Source organism: Petaurus breviceps, unplaced genomic scaffold, assembly GCF_028583685.1.
Source record: "Petaurus breviceps papuanus isolate PSGF00001 unplaced genomic scaffold, PetGlider_PUasm1.0 90822, whole genome shotgun sequence".
Classification (NCBI taxonomy): Eukaryota; Metazoa; Chordata; class Mammalia; order Diprotodontia; family Petauridae; genus Petaurus; species Petaurus breviceps.
Window position 1 is genome coordinate 4222104 of NW_027187351.1, and position 19699 is coordinate 4241802.

A 19699-nucleotide genomic window follows, 5' to 3' on the forward strand; every position below is an offset into this window, starting at 1 on the left:
CAGAATTGAAGAAGGCAAGTTCTGGGGAAAAGAGAGTGAGTTCCCTTTTGGACAGGTTTGAGTATGAGATGCCTGTGAGACAGTGCAGAAGGATATATCCTTTGCAGTAAGAGATGACATTAAAGCCAGAGATAAAGATTTAGATGATACTTGAACCCATGGAAGCTACTGAAATCTCTGAGAGCACATTGTTGCTGCTGCTGTTTGTCCTTTGTTCTCCAGGAGGGCCATGACATCAGGAAGTTGATGATGTGACTTGCAGGTGAATTGAATTTAAGTGAGGGTGGGCTCTGGAGCCATCTGGGTCCAGGACAAAGTTCTGGAGAGCTCAAGCTCTTAAGTGAGTAGGACATAGATGATGATTCAGCCAAAGCCACCTGAAGGTGGTCTGGCCAGTATGCCGGAAGAACTAGGACAGTAATGTCACAAGAGCCAAGGGAGTAGAGAACACTTAGGAGGGATGGCTGACAAATAGTATTAAAAACTGCACAGAAACAATGGAGGTTGAGGACTGAGAAAATATCATTGGCTTTAGCTTTTAAAGAGTTGATAACCTTAAAAATAAAGTGGTGGGATCACAAGCCAGATTGTAAGAAAATGAGAAGCAAATGGGTAGGGATCAAGTGGGAAGCAATGAAGTCATATAGCAAGGTAAGTAGGACTGTCCATCTATTTCGCACACACATACACACACATCTATATCTATGTTCATATGTATGTTAAATTTCGTTATAATGAAGTCATACAATTTTTTCCTTAGTAGACTTTTGTTATAATGAATAATATAAATTGTACCCCTAACCTGGAAAACTTTGAAATATAGCTCATACCCTTCCTCTCAGTGATGAATTAATAATTAAAAAGAAATAATAATTCTTTATTTTTATACAACCTGTGCTTCAAAGCCTGGGACATTTGGTATACCAATATGCATACAAGAAGAGTTTCCTAATTGGCAGAGGTGACATATTGCCTGGAACTACACGCCTCTCTTCTCCCAAAAGCTCTCACCAACTCTGCCATTCCTATAGGTACGCAGCATCAGTCAACCAACTATCGATAAACATAAAGTGCTTACTATATGCCAGACACTATACTAAATGCTAGAGACACAAAGGATACAAAAAACAATCCCTGTTCTCAAGGTGCTTACATTATTTTTTTAATTAAAAAAAATTTAAATTAATCTTTTATTTATTTATTTTTAGTTTTCAACATTCATTTCCACAAGATTTTGAGTGGCAAATTTTCTTCCTGTCTTTCCCCTACCCCTACCCCAAGATAGTGAGCCTACTGAATACACCTTCCCCCAATCTGCTTTCTTTTATATCCTCCTCCACCCACCCACCCCCAACTTTCTAGTAGGGCAAGATCTATACCCCAGTGCCTGTATAAGGGTGCTTCCATTCTAATGGATCACATGGCATTCTTTCCTCCCACACTCTTCTTCAGCACATGCAGCAGCATGCAAATTGTTCCAGACTTGGAAGCCCAGGTTACATTTAGATAGTCTTTTATAATTTACAAAAATTTTAATTGAAGGAAGTAGAGCAGACATTATTCTCTTGATTCTTTTGGGGGCTCAGTGAAGGCTGAGTGATTTGCTGTAAATTACAGCAGAAAGTTGTAGAGATTGAACTTGAACTCAGGTCTCCTGATTCCTAAATCAAGTGTCCTTTCTATTCTGCGAGGCTGCACAGTTCTATATAAATGCTTAGGAAACATATTGACTTTCTGACAACACATAGGAATGTAGGAGTTATTTATAAATCAGGTTTTTGGAGGGTTTTTTTAGAGCTTCTCAATGCCATTAATAATATTTATAGTATTTTGGATAGCCAGTCTGTTAATGAGCCTCGCCAAACCTAGACTGGTCCTCAGAGGACAGACACAGTCATTGGACCCACACATGAAATTCTTCCAACTTGGCTGGGGTTGCCAGAGCTTGAGGTCTCCTGGCATAACCTTGGAGAGCACAGGGCCACCACACCATGATGGGGTGTCAGAAGAAAACTTTAAAGGAAGTCAGTCATTCAACAAGCATTTATTAACTATTTAATGTGCCAGCACAACTGAGTGGCACAGTGGATAGAGTGCTGGGTCTGGAGTTAGGAAGATTCATTTTTCTGAATTCAAATCTGGCCTCAGATATTTACGAGCTGTGTGACCCTGGGCAAGTCACTTCACCCTGTTTGCCTCAGTTTCCTCATCTGTAAAGTGATCTAGAGAAGGAAATGAAAATCACTTCAGTATCTGCCAAGAAAACACCCAATGGGGTCACAAAGAGTTGGACATGACTAAAAAATGACTGAACAACAATGTGCCAGGCTCTGTACTAACATTGGGGATATAAAAAAGGCAAAAACACAGTCCTTGTAAGGAGCTCACATTCTGATGGAAGTTAGTATTATTATTTTGTTAAGTCATATTTAGCTGTTTTTGCCTCCCACTTCAGGAATTACCTCCCTATAATGGTTTTGGATTCATCGAAGATTCTGCTCAGAATTGCTTTACCCTGATTCCAAAGACCCCCAAAAGAGATATTCTCAGGATGTTGACAGATGACCAGACGGTGCTTCGTTATATGGCTGTGCTGGTGAGTACTGTTTTCATAAAGGGTCCACGGACCATGTCCATTCAATACGTGGCTCAATCATTGATGGATTTACATGTCAAAGTATAATAGACTCAGCTTCTTGCTTTCAGATGGATCAGGTATCATCATTATTTCCATTATACAAGAGAGACATTTGGGGCCATTAAAATGACTCCCCAAAACCTCATAGTTCATAGGGTGAGTAGAAGCTAAATCCTTTGCCTTCTGAATGTTCCTTCCTCTATGCCGTAGCCTTCTATATATTGATTTTTATTGTGGACTGTCTCTCTGTTGACTTACTTGATGATATGCTATTTCCAAAGGGTGTTTAAAAATGTTTTGTTGAGGAGATCATGGAAGGCTTTCCTGACCTAGATTAACTGGAATCCTCATTTAACCAGAATTTTAATTTCCTCTTGCACTGTACATATTGGAGACATAGATCTAAAAACCAAGTTGAAATTTAACTTTGAAATTTGAAACAGCAGGTAATAGAGTCCCTTCTAGAAGAGGTATCCAATGTACAATGTGGTTATCAGGTCTAGGACCACAATTTATTTCCTCCACCACTGAAAATGCTTAAACACAAATGCCTTATAAGCATTCACAGACAACCCAGAAATGTAAAAGCAGTAATTCACACACATCACACCCTCTGACTGACTTAGACTCTGAGCAGGAAGCAGGAAGGTACCAGGGACTCAGACTTACCTAGGCAAGCACATGTTCTTGCTACTATGTGCTCATACGTGCCTCCACTGCTGTTGGTCCAAGGGAGGCTAGAGAAATGCCCAGCCTGCCATTTCTGGAAGTCCAAGGACCAGAAAGCTCAGTTATCTTACGTTCACTAGAAAATTTACACAAAAATAGAAATTTTGAAAAGATAAAATATAAATGAAATTAAATTCTTATAGTCAGTAGAGGGCCACTGGTTTTGAGTTAAGGGAGTGACCTAGTTAGGTCTAGGGCAGCTAGGTGGTGCAGTGGTTAGAATGCCAGGCCTGGAGTCAGGAAGATTCACCTTCCTCAGGTTCAAGCTTCTCTTATACCTCCCTGAGTGGGCCACTCCTCCTGATTCAATCACCAGGCCTCTTTGACTACCTCCTTCCCTTACTCCAAGTCATAGGGACCAGTGAGGAGCTTGCTACATCTTCTTAGCAAAGGGGTGTGTCGCCCTGAAATCATCCCTTTTTCATGCTGAATTTTGCAGTTTACCCAAATATCTTTTCTGTTAGCCATTTAAGATGAAGTCTTACTCTGTGGATCACCAGTAAATCAAAGAACAATGTCAGAATTTGAAGGAATTTGAAACATTATTAGTTTAGTCTAATTGATTTCATAGATGGAGACACCAAGGCCCAGAGAAATTAAGGTAGAGTCCCTTTATGTACATAGGAGCCTGGAAAGGGACCAGGATTGTTGTGAGGATGTCATGGGGCACTTTGTAAACTGTAAAGGACAATGAAGATGAGGAATCATTAAAAAAAATTGAACCAGAAAGGACTTAAAATATCATTAAGTCTAACCCTTTTCATTTTACAGCTGAGGAAGCAGGTCTAGAACAGAGAATTGACCTTCTTAAGGTCACAGAGCTGGTTAATGGCAGAGCCAGAGTTAGAACCTATGCTTTTAGCTCCCAGGTCCAGTTTTCTTTACTCTATTTCAGACAGTTATCATCATCAGTAGTAGTGCTAACATTGGAGGAGGAGGGGAGGGCAAACATGATGGCACTGAAAATGATACACTTTCAAGTTCAGCTGCCATGCCTGACAAGTCTGGAAAAAATCATCCCAAAATTAATTAGCAAAGTGGACAGGGTGCTGAGTAATGACAGAGTTGGTTAACGGAGCAGAATTGATAAATTAAATTTATCTTGACTGCAGGATGGATTCTGTTTATGTCTCAATCATTTCGCTCATGAGTAAACTGAGAAAATGTCATACTGAACAATTGGCTAAAGGATCTTGCTCAAAGTTGTTTCCAGAGGCCAGAGCCTCCTTGAGCTTGGCACATGCAAAGTGATGTTATAGTGAGATTTTGTGACAGCATCAGTGCTGTTGACATTTTCTCCCCGATAACCAGCATAATGAAATTGAGTATATTTATTAAGTTTGAAGAATAAACTGGGGGAAGAAGTCAGAGGCCCCCCAACAGGAAAAAGGGGACAGCAGCCTGTGGCTGGCACATTGGAAAATGGGATTAGAATTCAAGTAGTCTCAGTAAGATGGGGAAATGATTAGAAATCAACAGACAAAGTTCAGTAAGGACTAGTACCCTAGAGATAGCCTTAAGAGGATCAAACAAAGGCACGATCCAAGATGAGGATAATTGCCTATGTAACATTGGGGCAGAAAAAGGTCTTGGGTCAACAGGGGCATTGATAACAGAGTGAATTGGTCATCCAGAGCTGCGATAATGCAGCAATGGAGTTCTGAGCTCCCAGAACTAATGGGAAGTGGAGAACTTAAAGAAGGGCTAGAAGGAAGGTGTGTGGGTGATTAAAAGATTAGGTAAGAAAATTTATGGGGAAAAGTTTAAGGAACTGGGATGTTTTGGGTGGGGTTTTTTTGTTTGTTTTTAGATATCTCTTACAGGGAAAAACCTCACAATTCCATTAAAATATAAAAGAAGTTATCTTCTAAATCACTAGTTTCCCAACTTCTTTGATCATAGATCGCTATCAGGAAAGTTATTGAACAGCATACACTCTGTGTGTGCATATTTACATACAAACTTAATGCATGTATTGCTGTACTATAATAATTATGTTCACTAGAAAATTACACAAAAATAGACATTTTAAAAAGATGAGATAGAAATGAAATGAAATTTTTAAAGTCAGTAGAATGCCACTGGTTTTGAGTTAAGGGAGTGACACAGTCAGGTCTAGGGCAGCTAGGTGGTACAGTGGTTAGAGTGCCAGGCCTGGAGTCAGGAAGACTCGTGTTCCTCAGGTTCAAATTTGGCCTCAGACTCTTACTAGCTGGGCAAGTTACTTCACCCTGTTTGCCTCAGTTTCCTCATCTATAAAATGAGCTGGAGAAAGAAATGGCAAGCCTCTGCAGTATCTTTGCCAAGAAAACCCAAATGGGGTCACAAGGAGTTGGACACAAGTGAAAAGACTGAACAACAACAAATGGTTTCCGGTCTCTGCCTTTTCACTTTGGCAGCTATGTGGAGGACTGATTGAAGAGGGGAGAGACTTGAGACAGGAAGACCACAATTAGGATGCTATTCTAATAGTCCAGGCAAAAGGTGATAGGAGAAGGAGACAATGCAATAGCTGATGTAAAGGCAGAACCATTGATTGAACATGTGGAGTGAGGGAGGGAAAGCGAGGAGTTGAAAGTGATACCAAGGTTATGAACTTGGGAGACTGAAAGAACAGTGGCCTTCACAACAGAAATATGGAAGTCAGAAGAGGGGTAGACTTTTGGAGAAAGATGGTGCAGTGAGATGAGCATGGCAGATCACAGTCCTCTGCTCATTCTGTGAGACTCACTCTATTTCATCTGAAATGGAAACGGATGGTATGGGGGCCCTTTCATACTGGTCACTGCCCCTGGGCCCAGAGCCTTACCTCCCACATCCACAAGGTGATTTGAGAGACACTATAGGGGGAGACTAAGGAAGGAGGTTGATGCCTAAGGGCACCTGTTCATCTCATGCACTGGGGGCTTAAGAATTGGTCAACTTTTAATTGCCCTGAAGAGCTACTACCTGTCTCCAGGTGGGGAGGTATAGCAGCAAGCACCCCAGCATCCCCAGGGTGGCTGCCAACACAGCTTCTTAGATCTGCTTTTCTAAAGGAAAGCAATTCAAAATGGGTTAACAAGCTTACTTTAATCAATCAGACATATATCGTTTATCTAGTTCAGGGGGAAAAGGTCAGCACCCCAAACTTCAGAGTATACAGACAGAAGTTACAAGACAGAGAAATAGATCAAGCAGACAGGCTTCCAGACTGTCCAACCATTACATCCATACCAAATTACAGTTACCAGAGAGGGAAGCATCAACATCTAGGTTTTCAAAGCCAGGGGGCTCTCAACAGCTGCCCAGAGTCTCATCTGGTCAAATCACACAACACTTCTCAAAGTGAGCCCCAAAGCAAAGCCTCACATCAGGGATTATATAGCCTTCTCTTGGGTCAGAGAATGTAACCACCCTCTTGACCCACTGCCCAGTCACACAGTATCAAGGTGTGGGCATTCCTGAAAACCAAGCCTCCTGCCACAGGCTCCATGTGACCACATTCAGCCTATTAGGGGGCAGAGTATATTTTCAAATCAAGCAAGGTTCTCAGAGTCTCTTAAGTCTATCAAAGGGCCTAGGGGCAGGGAAGATCTTTAAATTTGCATTTCCATTACAGGAGGTTAGGAGCTTACCCAGCCAAAGGAGGAGACTGACTAGGGGAGCATTAGGGAATAAGGGTGGTCATGTTAGAAACAAACGCCCATCTATGGGGAGGATAGGAAATTATGGATCTTCCTGTCCTCTAATTAGCTGATCACACATGCCTTGTGTTCAGTCCATGGCTCTCTGGAAGGCTATACTCCTCACTTTTGGAGATCACTGATCTAGATAAGGTGATAGTGGCTTTCTCTCCTCTGGATCCAAAGGCTGATAAAGAGAAATTGGTTAAGCTGCTTTATGATAGATTTTAGCCAGTTTAAAGGATGCTTCTTATGAGGCATTCTCACCTTTGAAAGGCTTAATTGAGTGACACTGATTGACCACTCTGAGTGATATAGTTTGGGAGAGGGTTAAGGACTCTACATTATTTTTTCTTTGAGAAATACTGTCCTTTGAAAGAACGTACATGTATGGGGCAACTAGATGGCATAGTGAATAGAGCAACAGCCCTGGAATCAGAAGGACCTGAGTTCAAATCCAGCCTCAGACACTTAACATTCACTAGCCATGTGACCTTGGGCAAGTCACTTAACCCCAGTTTCCTGCCTTCTCCCTTGCAAAAAGCAAAAAAACACAAAATAAACAAGCAAAAAAAAAAAAAGAACATACATGTACTTCTATTAACACTTACTTAGGGTTCTGATACCAAACATGAGTAGCTTCATCTTTGAGTACTGAAAACATGAATTAGGCGCTCAAGAAGAGATCTTTTTATCTATATCAATCTCTATTTGCACATCAGGTGGCTTTGGAGAACTTGTCAGTATCAGAAAGATGGGTTATATCTCTCACACAGTTCCTAGCTAAAGGATTCCTGCCTGACCATCTAGCTGGCCTGGACATCTCTGGAGATATAGGCAGTCACCCCTGTATCTGTTAGGATTCAAGGAGAGCCATCACACATCTTACTAGCTGCTAGCTTCACCAGGCTGCTGAGCAGCTGACTGTTGTTCTGGCGGCTAGGACAACACCCCACTGGTCTTTTTAAATGTGGTGCTTGGACCCATTCACATTTGACAATGATTCATTCCTCACTTATTCAGTAATAATGATGGCATTATTTAGTGCCTTAAGGCTTTTGGACATTCTCAAATGATTCTCTAAACAACTTTATGAGATCAGTATTATTATTTCCATTTTAAAGAAGAAGATGAAGAAACTGAGGCTAAGAGAGGTTAAATGATTTGTCCAGGCTGACATAACGGAGGAAGAATACTGGAGGCGGGATTTGAACTCGAATCTCTGCTGACTCCAGTCCGTCCTGCTTCAGAAATATCTTTATTAAGCTAGAGCTGGTGAAGTCAGCTGAGCGAGTTCTCAGTTGTAGTCTCTAGCCAATAAAGCAAAAGAAACGAGAAAAAGAGTAATTCCCCCATTGACAAAATGGAATATCTGAATGTTACAGTAACCCTGGGAAGTGGCAGGATATGTAATGAGTGCTGAGCGTATAGCTGCTTAATATAACACAAATGCAAAAAGGTCAAAATGCTGCTCTGTGGTGCCCTCAGTTTTCACTAACTTTAAAATAGTGATTGCCAAGACTATAGCTCATGAATGGTGGAATGATAATCTATTCAGCTATTAGATAATTATCTCCTTCATTTAATTTCTTTACTCCCACAGGAATCCCCTATCCCTGAAGATCGGGGACGCTATTTTATCCTCTCTTATTATTTAGCCACAGAAATGGTCACTATCTTTGAGCCACCAGTTAGAAATTCTGGCTTTTTTGGGGGCAAATACCTCGGTAAGACCAAAATTGCTAAGCCAGGTTCCTGTATAGACAAGCCCACCTTCTATGGACCTGGTGACTTTTATATTGGTGCTCTCATTGAAGGTAAGTCTGCAAATACTTCTGCCTTTACTAATAGTTTTGAAAGTGTTTTCTCATTTGTTGAGATTTATTTTTGCTAACTCATAATTAACTGAGATACTGCTGAGATTAATGTGGTTGATTTTTTCTTTCTAAAAAATGTTTTAAAGTTATGATCAAACACCACCCCCACCTCTATGTAATATAATACACATAATCAGAACTATAATTACACCTTAAACTAGCAACAATAAATCTCATCCTCTTTTATGTCCCCTTCTAGCCTCTGCCCTTTTACATCTGTATATATATATATATTCTGTTTTCCTTTATATAGTCATAATCTTTTCATAATCTTTGTATGCTCATTTAAAATACATTTTATTGATGCCATTTGTCTTTATATTAGAATAATTTTCTACTTACCCCACAGATTGAACCCTTCCTTGTAACATAGAAAAAACAATCAGGTAATAGTATCTGATAACGAGTCTATATCTGACAGTGTATGTAGTAGTCTGATCTAGCAATCTTCCATATCTCTGCTGTGAGAGAGATTTGTTTCATCGTTGTGTCTCTAAGACCTTTGTTATTGTTTTATTTTTCCCCCACTACTCAGAATTCACCTTCCTTTCAGTGATATTTTCATTTACATTGTGTATATTGTTGCTTAATTCTGTTTATTTCACTCTGTGTCAATTCATGCAAATCTCAAGTTTATCTGAAGTCCCTCATGTTAATAGTTTCTTATTGCAAAATAATATTACATTATACTTCTATACCTCCTTGTTTCGGCCTGTTAGTTTTCTTCAAGTCTCAGCTCTACTGCCATTTTCTGTAGGAGGCCTTTCTTGCTTTCCCCTAGCGCCTAGTACCTCCACTTTTGAGACTGCCTTCCATCTGCTCTGTATATATACGCACCCAGCAATTGGTGTGTTGTCTCTCTCCTTAGAATGTGAATTCCTTGAGAGCAGTGACTGTTTTATCTTTTTTTTTTTTAATGCCCTTAGCACAGTACCTGGTACATAATAATTGTAAAAAGTTTTTGTTGTTGTTGATTTCAACTGTCTCCCTCTTGGTAGGTACCCATTTTGTTTCTGACGCTTTGCTACCTCAGAGTGCTGCTATGGATATTTTTGTCATATATATTGGAGTTTAGTTTCTGTCCCTGACCTCCTCAGGGTGTTGGCCCATCAGTGAGATTGCTGGGTCCAATGATAGGGACAGTGTAGCTGCTTTTTTTCCCCCCTCATAATCCCAAACTGAAACCCAGAATGGTTGGATCACTTCACAGCTCCACTTTCAACATACACGCTAGGTATATGTGAATGTGCCCATCTTTCAATAATCCCTTCTACATGAACTGTTTCACTTTAAAGAAAAAATCTTCACCATTTTGCATGGTGTTCAGTGAAACCTCAAAATGGCTTCAATATACATTTCTCTACCGTTAGGGATTTAGAATGAGTTTTTGTTCGGTATCTTCTAGTTTGCAGCTCTATTCAAAACATTTTGATCAGATTCTATGACCATTTATCTCATGGAGAATGGTTCTTGGTGTTGTATCTTTGTGTCAAATCACTGTATATTTGGATGTCAGACTTCTCTCGCTGATATTTGATAGATATGTGGATAATGGGCCAGCAAAGGAGACTGAGGAGTGCTCAGGCAGGATAAGAACCAAGAAGTTCCCTGAAAGCCCAGGAGGAGATGGTGGCCAACAGTGTCAAATATAGTGGATAGGTTAGGACTAAGAGAATACCATCATATGTAACAGATTATTAGTAACGTTAGAGAGAGCAGTTTCAGTTGGGGATGAAATCAAAAGCCAGGAGTTGAGGAGTTAGTGAGAGGAGAGGAAAGGAAAGACAAACAACTTTTTCAAGGAGTTTGAGAAAGGAAGGAGAGATATCGGATGATAGCTTGAAAGGGCAAAGGTTATAGTTAAAGTTTGGTTTTGTTTTTAAGAATGAGGGAGACTTGGATATGTTTGAATGCAGTGGAGAAGGAACCAGTTTATAATGAGTGGTTAAAGATTAGGGGGAGAGGGGATGCCTGAGGATATGTAGAAGTTGGTTCAAGTAGACATGTGGAGGACATTAACAACAATTAAAAAAACACAAGTCCATAAGGCATGCCTTACAACTGTATTTATTACAAGAGAAATGGACATGCATGTGGAATTCCTATACTAAGTATGAAGGAGTTCTCCATCCAGACAGAAACTTGAATATTTGTGGGTTACAAAAAGAGGGAAGTCTCATGAGAGGATGGAAGACAATCCCTTCCCAAATGGGAGTGGTATGGGAGGAAGAAGGGAGCAGAAAGGGAGGGGGAACAGGAGTCAATAGGATGGCAAAAGCAACATCCTTTTCTTTTGGGAACTGCTAGACTGTGAAGACATGGTGGTCTGCTTATCTACAAGGGTCCCAACTGCACAAACAGTTTATCAGTCTGGTGAAGGCTGGCACCTATCTTACAATTGGTTTGGCTCTCAAGGACACACTGAGAGACCTGCTAAAGGTACAAATAACAAATTGTCAGCTGGGGGTAAGGGGAGGGAGGTCCCATCCTTGACTTGTTCAAGGTCTTTTCCATACCCCAAGTCCAGTGTTTCTGGAAAATATGGTAACTCAAGAAGACAGGTTAAGTTCTCTTCAGGGCAATATTCCCCACTTTTGGTCAAAGTTTCCTTTGGGCATGCTGATGACCACACCTGGTACAACACTATCTTGGATGTCACCTGTGTGGTACATCTGGAGGCAAGACATTTAACAAAGATAAAGGTTAACAGACAGAAAACTAACAAGAGACCTAAACCCCAAAAGATGGCCTGAGTCAATCCAGGTCTCTGGGGGGACAGAATTTCTGAACTAAAGTCAGAGACAAAGAAAAGAGACTTAGAAAATTTATAACATATCAGGGGTGATACAGAATAGTTCCAACCACAGAGTGGTACCAGAATCATCAACTAGTCACAACATAAGACATAGTAAGAATGTTCAAAATCAGGGACTAATTCAGAGAAGAAATTAACATAACCCCAAGATAACCAAGAGAACTTAGTACACAGATTCAGAGAAACAAAAAGTCAAAGCAGTACGATAATGAACATCAACATTAACAAACATTAAGTCTCCTTGCAATTTAGTAATCGATTTCCAATGTCCATCCAAGCAACACGTTTTGTCTTGGATCTGAGATATCCCGTGTAGTTGTCCAGTCCCTGGCACATCTTTTCTTGGGACAGTCTGGAAAATATTGTGTCCTCAGTGGCACCACTTCAGTGGATTTCCTTTCTGGTTCAAAGTTACCTGTGAAGACTCATTAGATGTTTCTGCTAAAATCTTTTATAAAACATCTCAATACAGGCCTCAAAGTTTACTTCTCCATCAACTAGTTCATGTGGTGAAAACCAGTTGGAACCTTGTGGTTCTGATCTAATTAATTACAGAGCTATAAGGGGAAGAGGGCACCAAATTAGGAACCCATAGTTTACTTGAAACTTTAGAGAATTTAGGTTTTAAATAAATACCCCTTGCTATTTATCTACACTCTGCACCTGACATAAAAATTGGTAACAACAAGCTAAAGGAAGAAGCTTAAAAAATATCTATGACAATCTGACTTGTAAACGAGTCCTGCTGATTAAAGATTTAATATTTACCAAAGTAGACATATAAACTAGGACTAGAGTGCTTTTGTAAATTAACATCGATTACATTATCATTTAACTTTCTATGATATAAGCTGGCAAACTGTTACGTTGATATATCTAAGAAATTGAAATACCAACTGAAAAACCAAAAGCTAAATAGTTTAAAATACAACTCTTAAAATCTTCCAAATTACATATCTATTCATTTGATCTTGTTGTTTTCTCAAAATTTTTACTCATATTTTTACTTTATTATTTTAGAACTCCAAATTTAGATAGCATTTCATTTAAATTAATTGCACTTCAACTGAATTTCTTGAGAGATGGAAGCTGAAATAAATTTCTTCAATTATCTTTTGATTATCAGTGTTGAACATAGTTAGGATTGTAATTTTTTTTTTCTCTTTCTGGCATGTAATGAAATTTGAGTAAATGCTTGGCTTCCCTTGTCCATCTCTTTACTCTGAATATTGGAGAAAGCAATCCTGAGTTATTTGAATTTTCCCACCCAGTTGGATCCAGAAGGACTCAGAGGGCCCAAGGGACAACTGACATGTAATTGGAGTGTCTGTGCTAGACCCATGGGAAGTGCTGACACATGGGAAGCAACACCTGGTGCCTGTAGGAATGATGACATCATGCTGTCATATGACAGCATGTCAAGATGAAAGGAATAGATTTGTGTTCCTAACTTCTGGAAAAAAAAAAAAAACTTTTGTGTGAGTATTCCAGTATTTTTGTGTCAGTATTTTCCAGAATTTGGCAGGAGCCGTAGCATAAGTAAGAGGCTTCAGAGGAGAAGCAGCACCTTGATCTAGTATTATTTGAGTTGAACACATAAAGAATTTGTATTTCTTGTTACATTAAAAAAAAAAAGCATTAATAGTTCCATTTTGCCCTTTAATCTACCATTTTATGAGGTTAAATTTTAACTTCTTGTGAGTCACCCGACTTAAGAAATTATAAAATTTTCTCCTGATTTTGGGGAAAATCCTGATTTTCACCGATTAGAAATAAAATGACTTAATCTGTACATTCTAGTTTTGATTTTTTTAAAAAAAAATCTCTTCAATCTAAAATAACTGTAGAAAGGGTCAGGGTGCTTGTGATAATGGAGAGCCTTGCTATTTATCTAAACTCTGAGAGCCTTGGACCCAATTTGTTTCGGCAGTTGCATGCTTTGGATAGAAATCTGGTGCCTTTATTCCACTGTAACATTGCTGAGATGACAAGCAATTCTGAAAAATATTCTCCTCTGCATTACAGAAATAGATGGATAAATAAACTTTCTCTTAGGGGGAGAAGATGAGGGTGGGAGAGGGCTTCTGGTCACACCATCTGCTGGCAGCTGTGAGAACTGCAGACAGAATGATGGGAGAAGGCCTGAAAACTTCAGAAGGAATTGATACCACCTCCAGTTTTTGGTTTAGTGATTTCAGTTCTTGGTGACCACAATTGGGGTTTTCTTGGCAGAGATACTGGAGTGGTTCGCCCTTTCCTTCTCCAGCTCATTTTACAGATAAGGAAAATGAAGCAAACAGGATGAAGTGACTTGCCTAGGGTCACACAGCTAGTGTCTGAGGTCAGATTTGAACTCAGGAAGCGGAGTCAGGGAGTCAGCCTGATTCCAGGCCCCACACACTAAAACTGTACTACCTAGCTGACCCACTGGTAACTACTGAGAACTAGAGGAAGATTGACAGGAACCACTTTCCTGGGAGCTGCTGAATATCTTAGGCCATGGCTGAAGTTATTTCAAGTCTGTGGGAGAGTTTTTTATTGCCCAGTGTCCTTCTTTTCCATGTAGTGTACTTGTTTTCTCCTCCCTGCATGTAAACTTTTTGAGCTTTGTGAAGTACTTGCTTGCAAGGTGAGTTGGTGACCACCCACAACCTGTGGGTGGTATCATTTAGTGAGGCTTCCAGGTTTGGTTGGGGGGAGAGTGGGAACAAAAGAGTCAGAGATGAAAAACACCTCCAAAGTATATCCAGGCTCTTTGTTATGTGAGAATCTCTGACATGTGGTAGCTGGGTGATTCAGGGGATAAAGTGTTGAACTTAGGGTCAAGAAGACTTAAGCTGGAGTCCTACCTCAGACCTTCACTAGCTGTGGGACCCTGGGCACATCATTCTCTCAGCCTTAGTTTCCTTCTCTGTATAATGGGTATAATAATAGCACCCCACAGGGCTGTTGTGAGAACCAGATGGAAAGTGTAGGTAAAACACTTTTAAAATCTTAAACTGCTATAGAAGTACTAGCTGCTATTATACCACTATCATTAGGGAGGATGGCCTATGGAAAGTCCCAAGTGGAGAGATTCTCTGTGAAGGGTGAAATTCTCTAGATAATCTTTTATGACATTATGCAAGTTTCTATGAGACCCAGAACACCACCCTCTTCAGTGAGATCTTGAACACGTAAAAAAAAATAGTTCAGCTTAGCAATTCATATAGGAAAAACAAAGTGGGTGAAGACTGCATGTTGTCCTGATCATCACATGCTTTTGAATGGATGGTCTGTTGAATGAGCCCATCAGTTTCTTGGACAAGTACTGTGGAAGGACTGTTAGCCAGGACCAGAATTGAAGTGGATGAGATCACATTTGGAGAGCTACATACAGTTGTTCCCTACCACCAATTACATCTTTTTAACATCGGTTTTCCTTCAGTGATGCTTTATGGCTATAAATCATGAAACAAGAAAATCTAGAAAAATCAAGATAGCAAGTCACCAAAAACATGAGTTAACAGATATATAGTAGATGTAAGTCTCATGCAGCTTATACATAAAAAAGTACCATAAAAGACATCGAGGAAGCATATGATTCAAAAAGGGAAGAGGGGTAAATCATGTAGTGAGAGTTGGGATAATATATGGATAGTCTGAATGTCTCTACCAAAAGTCTCTAGATCTCTAACATGCACTCTGGGCAGATTCTCTATAGATTTCTTGGGAAGATGTGGACAAATCATACATGGGGAGGTCGTTATTTATACTTGAAAAGGGAGTTCACAAACTGATGGAATTATGAAATAGGATTTCAGAGAATTTTTTTTTATTTTTACATAATCAAATACAACTACTTTGTCCTGAATAATGTCTTTCCTTTATTATCAGTAGATAAAAATCTCCCCCCTCACAGTTAACTATATTGTTCTTTTTTCTTCTAATTTAATTTTACGTTTGTCATTGATCCAATTGGAATTTATTGTAATATGTGGTACTATATATCATACAAAATCTCAGAGTTGGAAAGGACCTTGGCAATCATCTATCTTATTTCAGCCCATATCCAAAAAGGATCCTCAATATATTACATATATTAAATCCATACTATGGCAAGGGGTCATCCAGCCTTTGTTTGAAGACCTATAGGGAAGGAAATGTACTACCTCCTAAGGTAGTCCATTCTGTTCTTTTGATGTTTTAATTATAAGAAAATTCGCCCTTACATGAAGTGTAAAAATTGCCTCTCTGCAACTAGAACAAATCTAATCATTCTTCCGAGGGATAATCTTTCAAATACTTAAAGAATAGCTTCTCCAGACTAAACATCTCCTTCAAAAAAAAAAATCTTCATATGGCATGAACTGCTTGACCTTCTCTGGGCCCATTCTAACTTAGCCACAATTTTTTACCTGCATACATATTTTCCTTTAGTTTCTCTTTGGTTTCCCCCATCCTTCTCTCTCTTCCCTCTTTCCTCCCCATGAGTATGAATCTTTCTTTGCTTTCTTCAGGCTGTCTGTTATATAGCTAAACTTACTCATTCATTCATCTATTCATTCAGTTATTTATTTTTAGAATTTATTGCCTTGATTTTGGTGTTGCTTTAGTGTGCCTTTCTCCTTGTGTCTTTTCCTGTTTACCATAATCTTTTTTGTTTACGTCTCTAGAAATTCTGGAGGGTTGCATTGTTGTTCGACATTTCGGTTGCTGATCCTGAAGGGGACTGTTAAAGCCTGGCTCCCCTCACCATCCATCTTCTTGGACATGTTGGCATGGTGTCTCATTTTTACTCAGTCTCAAGCACCAAATCAACTACATTTCCCTTTTGTGAATATCACACATGAAACTTTCTAAACTCTCCTTGAGAAGCCTGATGTATAACAGTTTTAGTTAGTGGCAGAAGGTGAACAAGCTAAATTTCATAAGCCCGGCATCCATAAACTTGTCAGTGTTTAAGTCATTATTTCACTCATGAAAACATGTCTACCTCACAGCATTGTTGTAAGCAAAAGGAACTGCTAGACCATGAATCTGGTGCCATTTGGCAAACTGGAGCTCTTTCCCCAGAATGGGATGCAAATGGCTAGATGATGGATGAGTCTGCAAGTGCAGTCTGTGGTACTAGAGGAATTCTACAAACCTCATGTGCATCTTTATCTGCCCTACTTATGAAATGGGTGTATGCAGATGCCTGGGCTCTGCTTATCACAGGCTGGTGTATTTCAGAGTGGTTCCAGCTATTTTTAACCACTACTGACACTAAGACTCAGCCTGTACTTATGGTTGTGGCTGGTTTTCCTGGAACTACCATAATGTGCTTTTTGTCTCTTTGGGACCAAGACAACTAAGAAATTAAGCGGCCACCAGGGCTGATTGGCACATACATCCTTCTGTCTTTTCTGTGTGTTGTTGGTTTATATATTATTATAAATAAACCCCATAGTTAGATTTAAGAAGTAGAATATTTCTATTCCTTGACCCTGAGAACTGGACTATAACTCCAAAGCTATATAAATAAATGTCAGTTATAATCCCATAACTAAACCAATGGAATGTCACTCTTTCCCAGTTTTTGGTCATAGGTTCATCATCCAAGATGCAGATGAATTTGTTTTGAAATTCCTGGAAAGCAATGCAAGCAATTATCCCCCATCAACAATAGAGTCACTCAAAAACCATTTCTTAAAACAGAAACCTACGACACCGGAATCTGACGGGTATGTTTGCCATCCCATTGTACCTTGGTTTCAGTTTTAGATAAGCAGATCTCTAAATTGTGTTCCTCCCATTACCAGATAAGAACAATTAGGTACACAGGTTGGGACCTACACACAGGTCCGAGACAATACTGAAGACCTTATTTTAACCTCATTGAAGCATTTGGCATAAAATTTTACTGTGGTCTCTTCACATGTAGGCATAGGTACTCCATTAGAAAGTCATTTAATCTCTCAAATCTCAGTTTCCTCATCCATCAAACGGGGAAGATAGTATTAGCACAACTTAGCCTCTACAGTTGTCTTTGAGGAAAGTAGGTTATAAAACCTAAAATGTTATTATTATTGCCTTAAGATCCTACTTATTGAGGAGAAAAAAAGGGTCATATCCAGAATGTCAGGTCATTTGGAGGTTCTATCCAGTATCTCTCAGAGTGAGGGCAGAAAGAGAAATTCAGGTTTTGGGTAGGGGCTTTAAGACCTGCATAAAGAACCTCAGGTCCCTGTATTTGACCTCCACCTTTTTGCTCTTCCTCGGGGGTATATATAGCAATAAATACCATCACAGCTATTAATTCTATCTCTCTTAGTTGATTCTGGCTTCCCCTCCAACAGGTAAAGAGTTCCACCCTAAGGAGTTACAATTATCCAGTGACTGACTAAAGGTCTGGCTTGCCCTTTCTAAGGGAGACAAACATAGTATTTGGCCACTTGTGTTTATTTAAGCAGCATGTGGCACTTTTTGCTACTGGACCCCACTGCAGAATGTAGTGATCAAGAGAGGGTTAGCCCTTCATTATTCCTTAACTAGAGAACCGAATAACTTGGGGTTTGCTGAATATAAGCCTTCTCCAGAAATTCTTATTGGTCCTCATGTCCTTTCATTGTAACAGCCAGGAGTTGAGGATGCAAATAACCTGTGTAGACAAATGAAAATAAGACTTCCCAGCATCCTTGATTCCCTCCACATATTTTTCAGGCATGTCAGAAGCAGGGGGTTGGATTGGGAAGAGGACCATGGCAGAAATACGGCCAGAGAGGCTTTTCTGTGGACATGGTTCCAGACCGTACAGTACTCCTTCCCTTTTTCACGGCCCCTGAATGGTTCATTAAGCAAATGACTGCTTGCTTGGTGGATTTTCCTTTCTTGGGTCAGGAAGGTCGTGGATCACTGATCCAGGAAGAGTCAAGTAAAGAGATGCATCTCTGCTATTGGAATGACAACAGGGTGGTTCTGATACACGAGTCAATGAGTAACCTAGCACAGAAAGGGATTGAGGTGGGAGGGCAGAGACAGAGCCATGGACTGTTTGCTTTTTAGCAACATAAATGAATTCTTCACTGCCCAAGCCATGAGAAAGTCTTTGCCAGGGTGCTCTTGGTGAAGGATTCTGGGAGCAAGCCGAACACTAAAAGGCCAGCTTTTCCCCATGGGGGAATTAGTCACCCTATTAAAGTCACATTTACTTTTATGGAAAATAAAGGCAGCAGGGGCGGGCTCGGCATGGAGAGCTCTCACCTGGAGCTCTTGGAACACCAGGCTTCACCAGGAGCTCTGAGCAGCAGTTTTGAATGAACAGCAGTTCTAGTGCCTGACAGTTCCTCTTCTTCCCTTGCTAACTCATGTGGAACAAAATCCTGACCTGGGATTTGGAGTTCCCTTTTAGAATGGTCCCTAGCCAGGTCTCCCTGGCATCATGCAAATAGGAACTTATGTGTAATGAGCCTCTTATCTTCAAACCTGAGTCCCTAATGTGATTCATGGGTAAATTGACTTGAAAACTGGCTCTAAAGCACCAAATGCTATAGGATCCCTGCTGTCATGTCAGTGGGAACAGATACTTGACTTTTTCAGGGATCGAAGGAGTCGTGTTAGAACGTTCATTCTTCAATGTGATGTGATAATCATTTTAATTATATGTTCTATGCCTGGTACTAATGAAGACCTTTGTGAAAACTTAGGTAGCTTTCTATAGCTAAGCCAGAGTTTATAGCAGTCACTTATAATTTAGCTAATAGGGTTAGGAACCACACTAATCAAGGAAACATTTTATTTCCCAAATTAAAAATGTTTGATGGATCTTTCCAAGGTTGAACGTATGTTCCTTAAAGCATATACTTTGTAGAGGACTGGTTTGTGTGTTTGTTAGGATGTCTTCTGTGTTAAAAATTAATTGTATCAATTTTAAAAAAGCTTTTTATTGAAAAAAAAATCTCCTTAAAGCTAGGACCATTTGCATTTTTGTCTTTATAGAGGAAGCTGGTGGCAC

General features: G+C 39.8%; 1 protein-coding gene across 1 annotated transcript in view; it reads left to right on the plus strand.

Moving 5' to 3' along the window:
• Positions 1-19699, plus strand: part of EFHC1 (EF-hand domain containing 1) — an 89104-nt gene that overhangs the window by 62698 nt on the left and 6707 nt on the right. The window contains exons 7-9 of the mRNA XM_069070590.1: positions 2456-2596; positions 8636-8849; positions 17282-17429. Of these exons, the coding sequence (XP_068926691.1) occupies positions 2456-2596; positions 8636-8849; positions 17282-17429 (503 nt within the window). The remainder of the gene's footprint in view (positions 1-2455; positions 2597-8635; positions 8850-17281; positions 17430-19699) is intronic.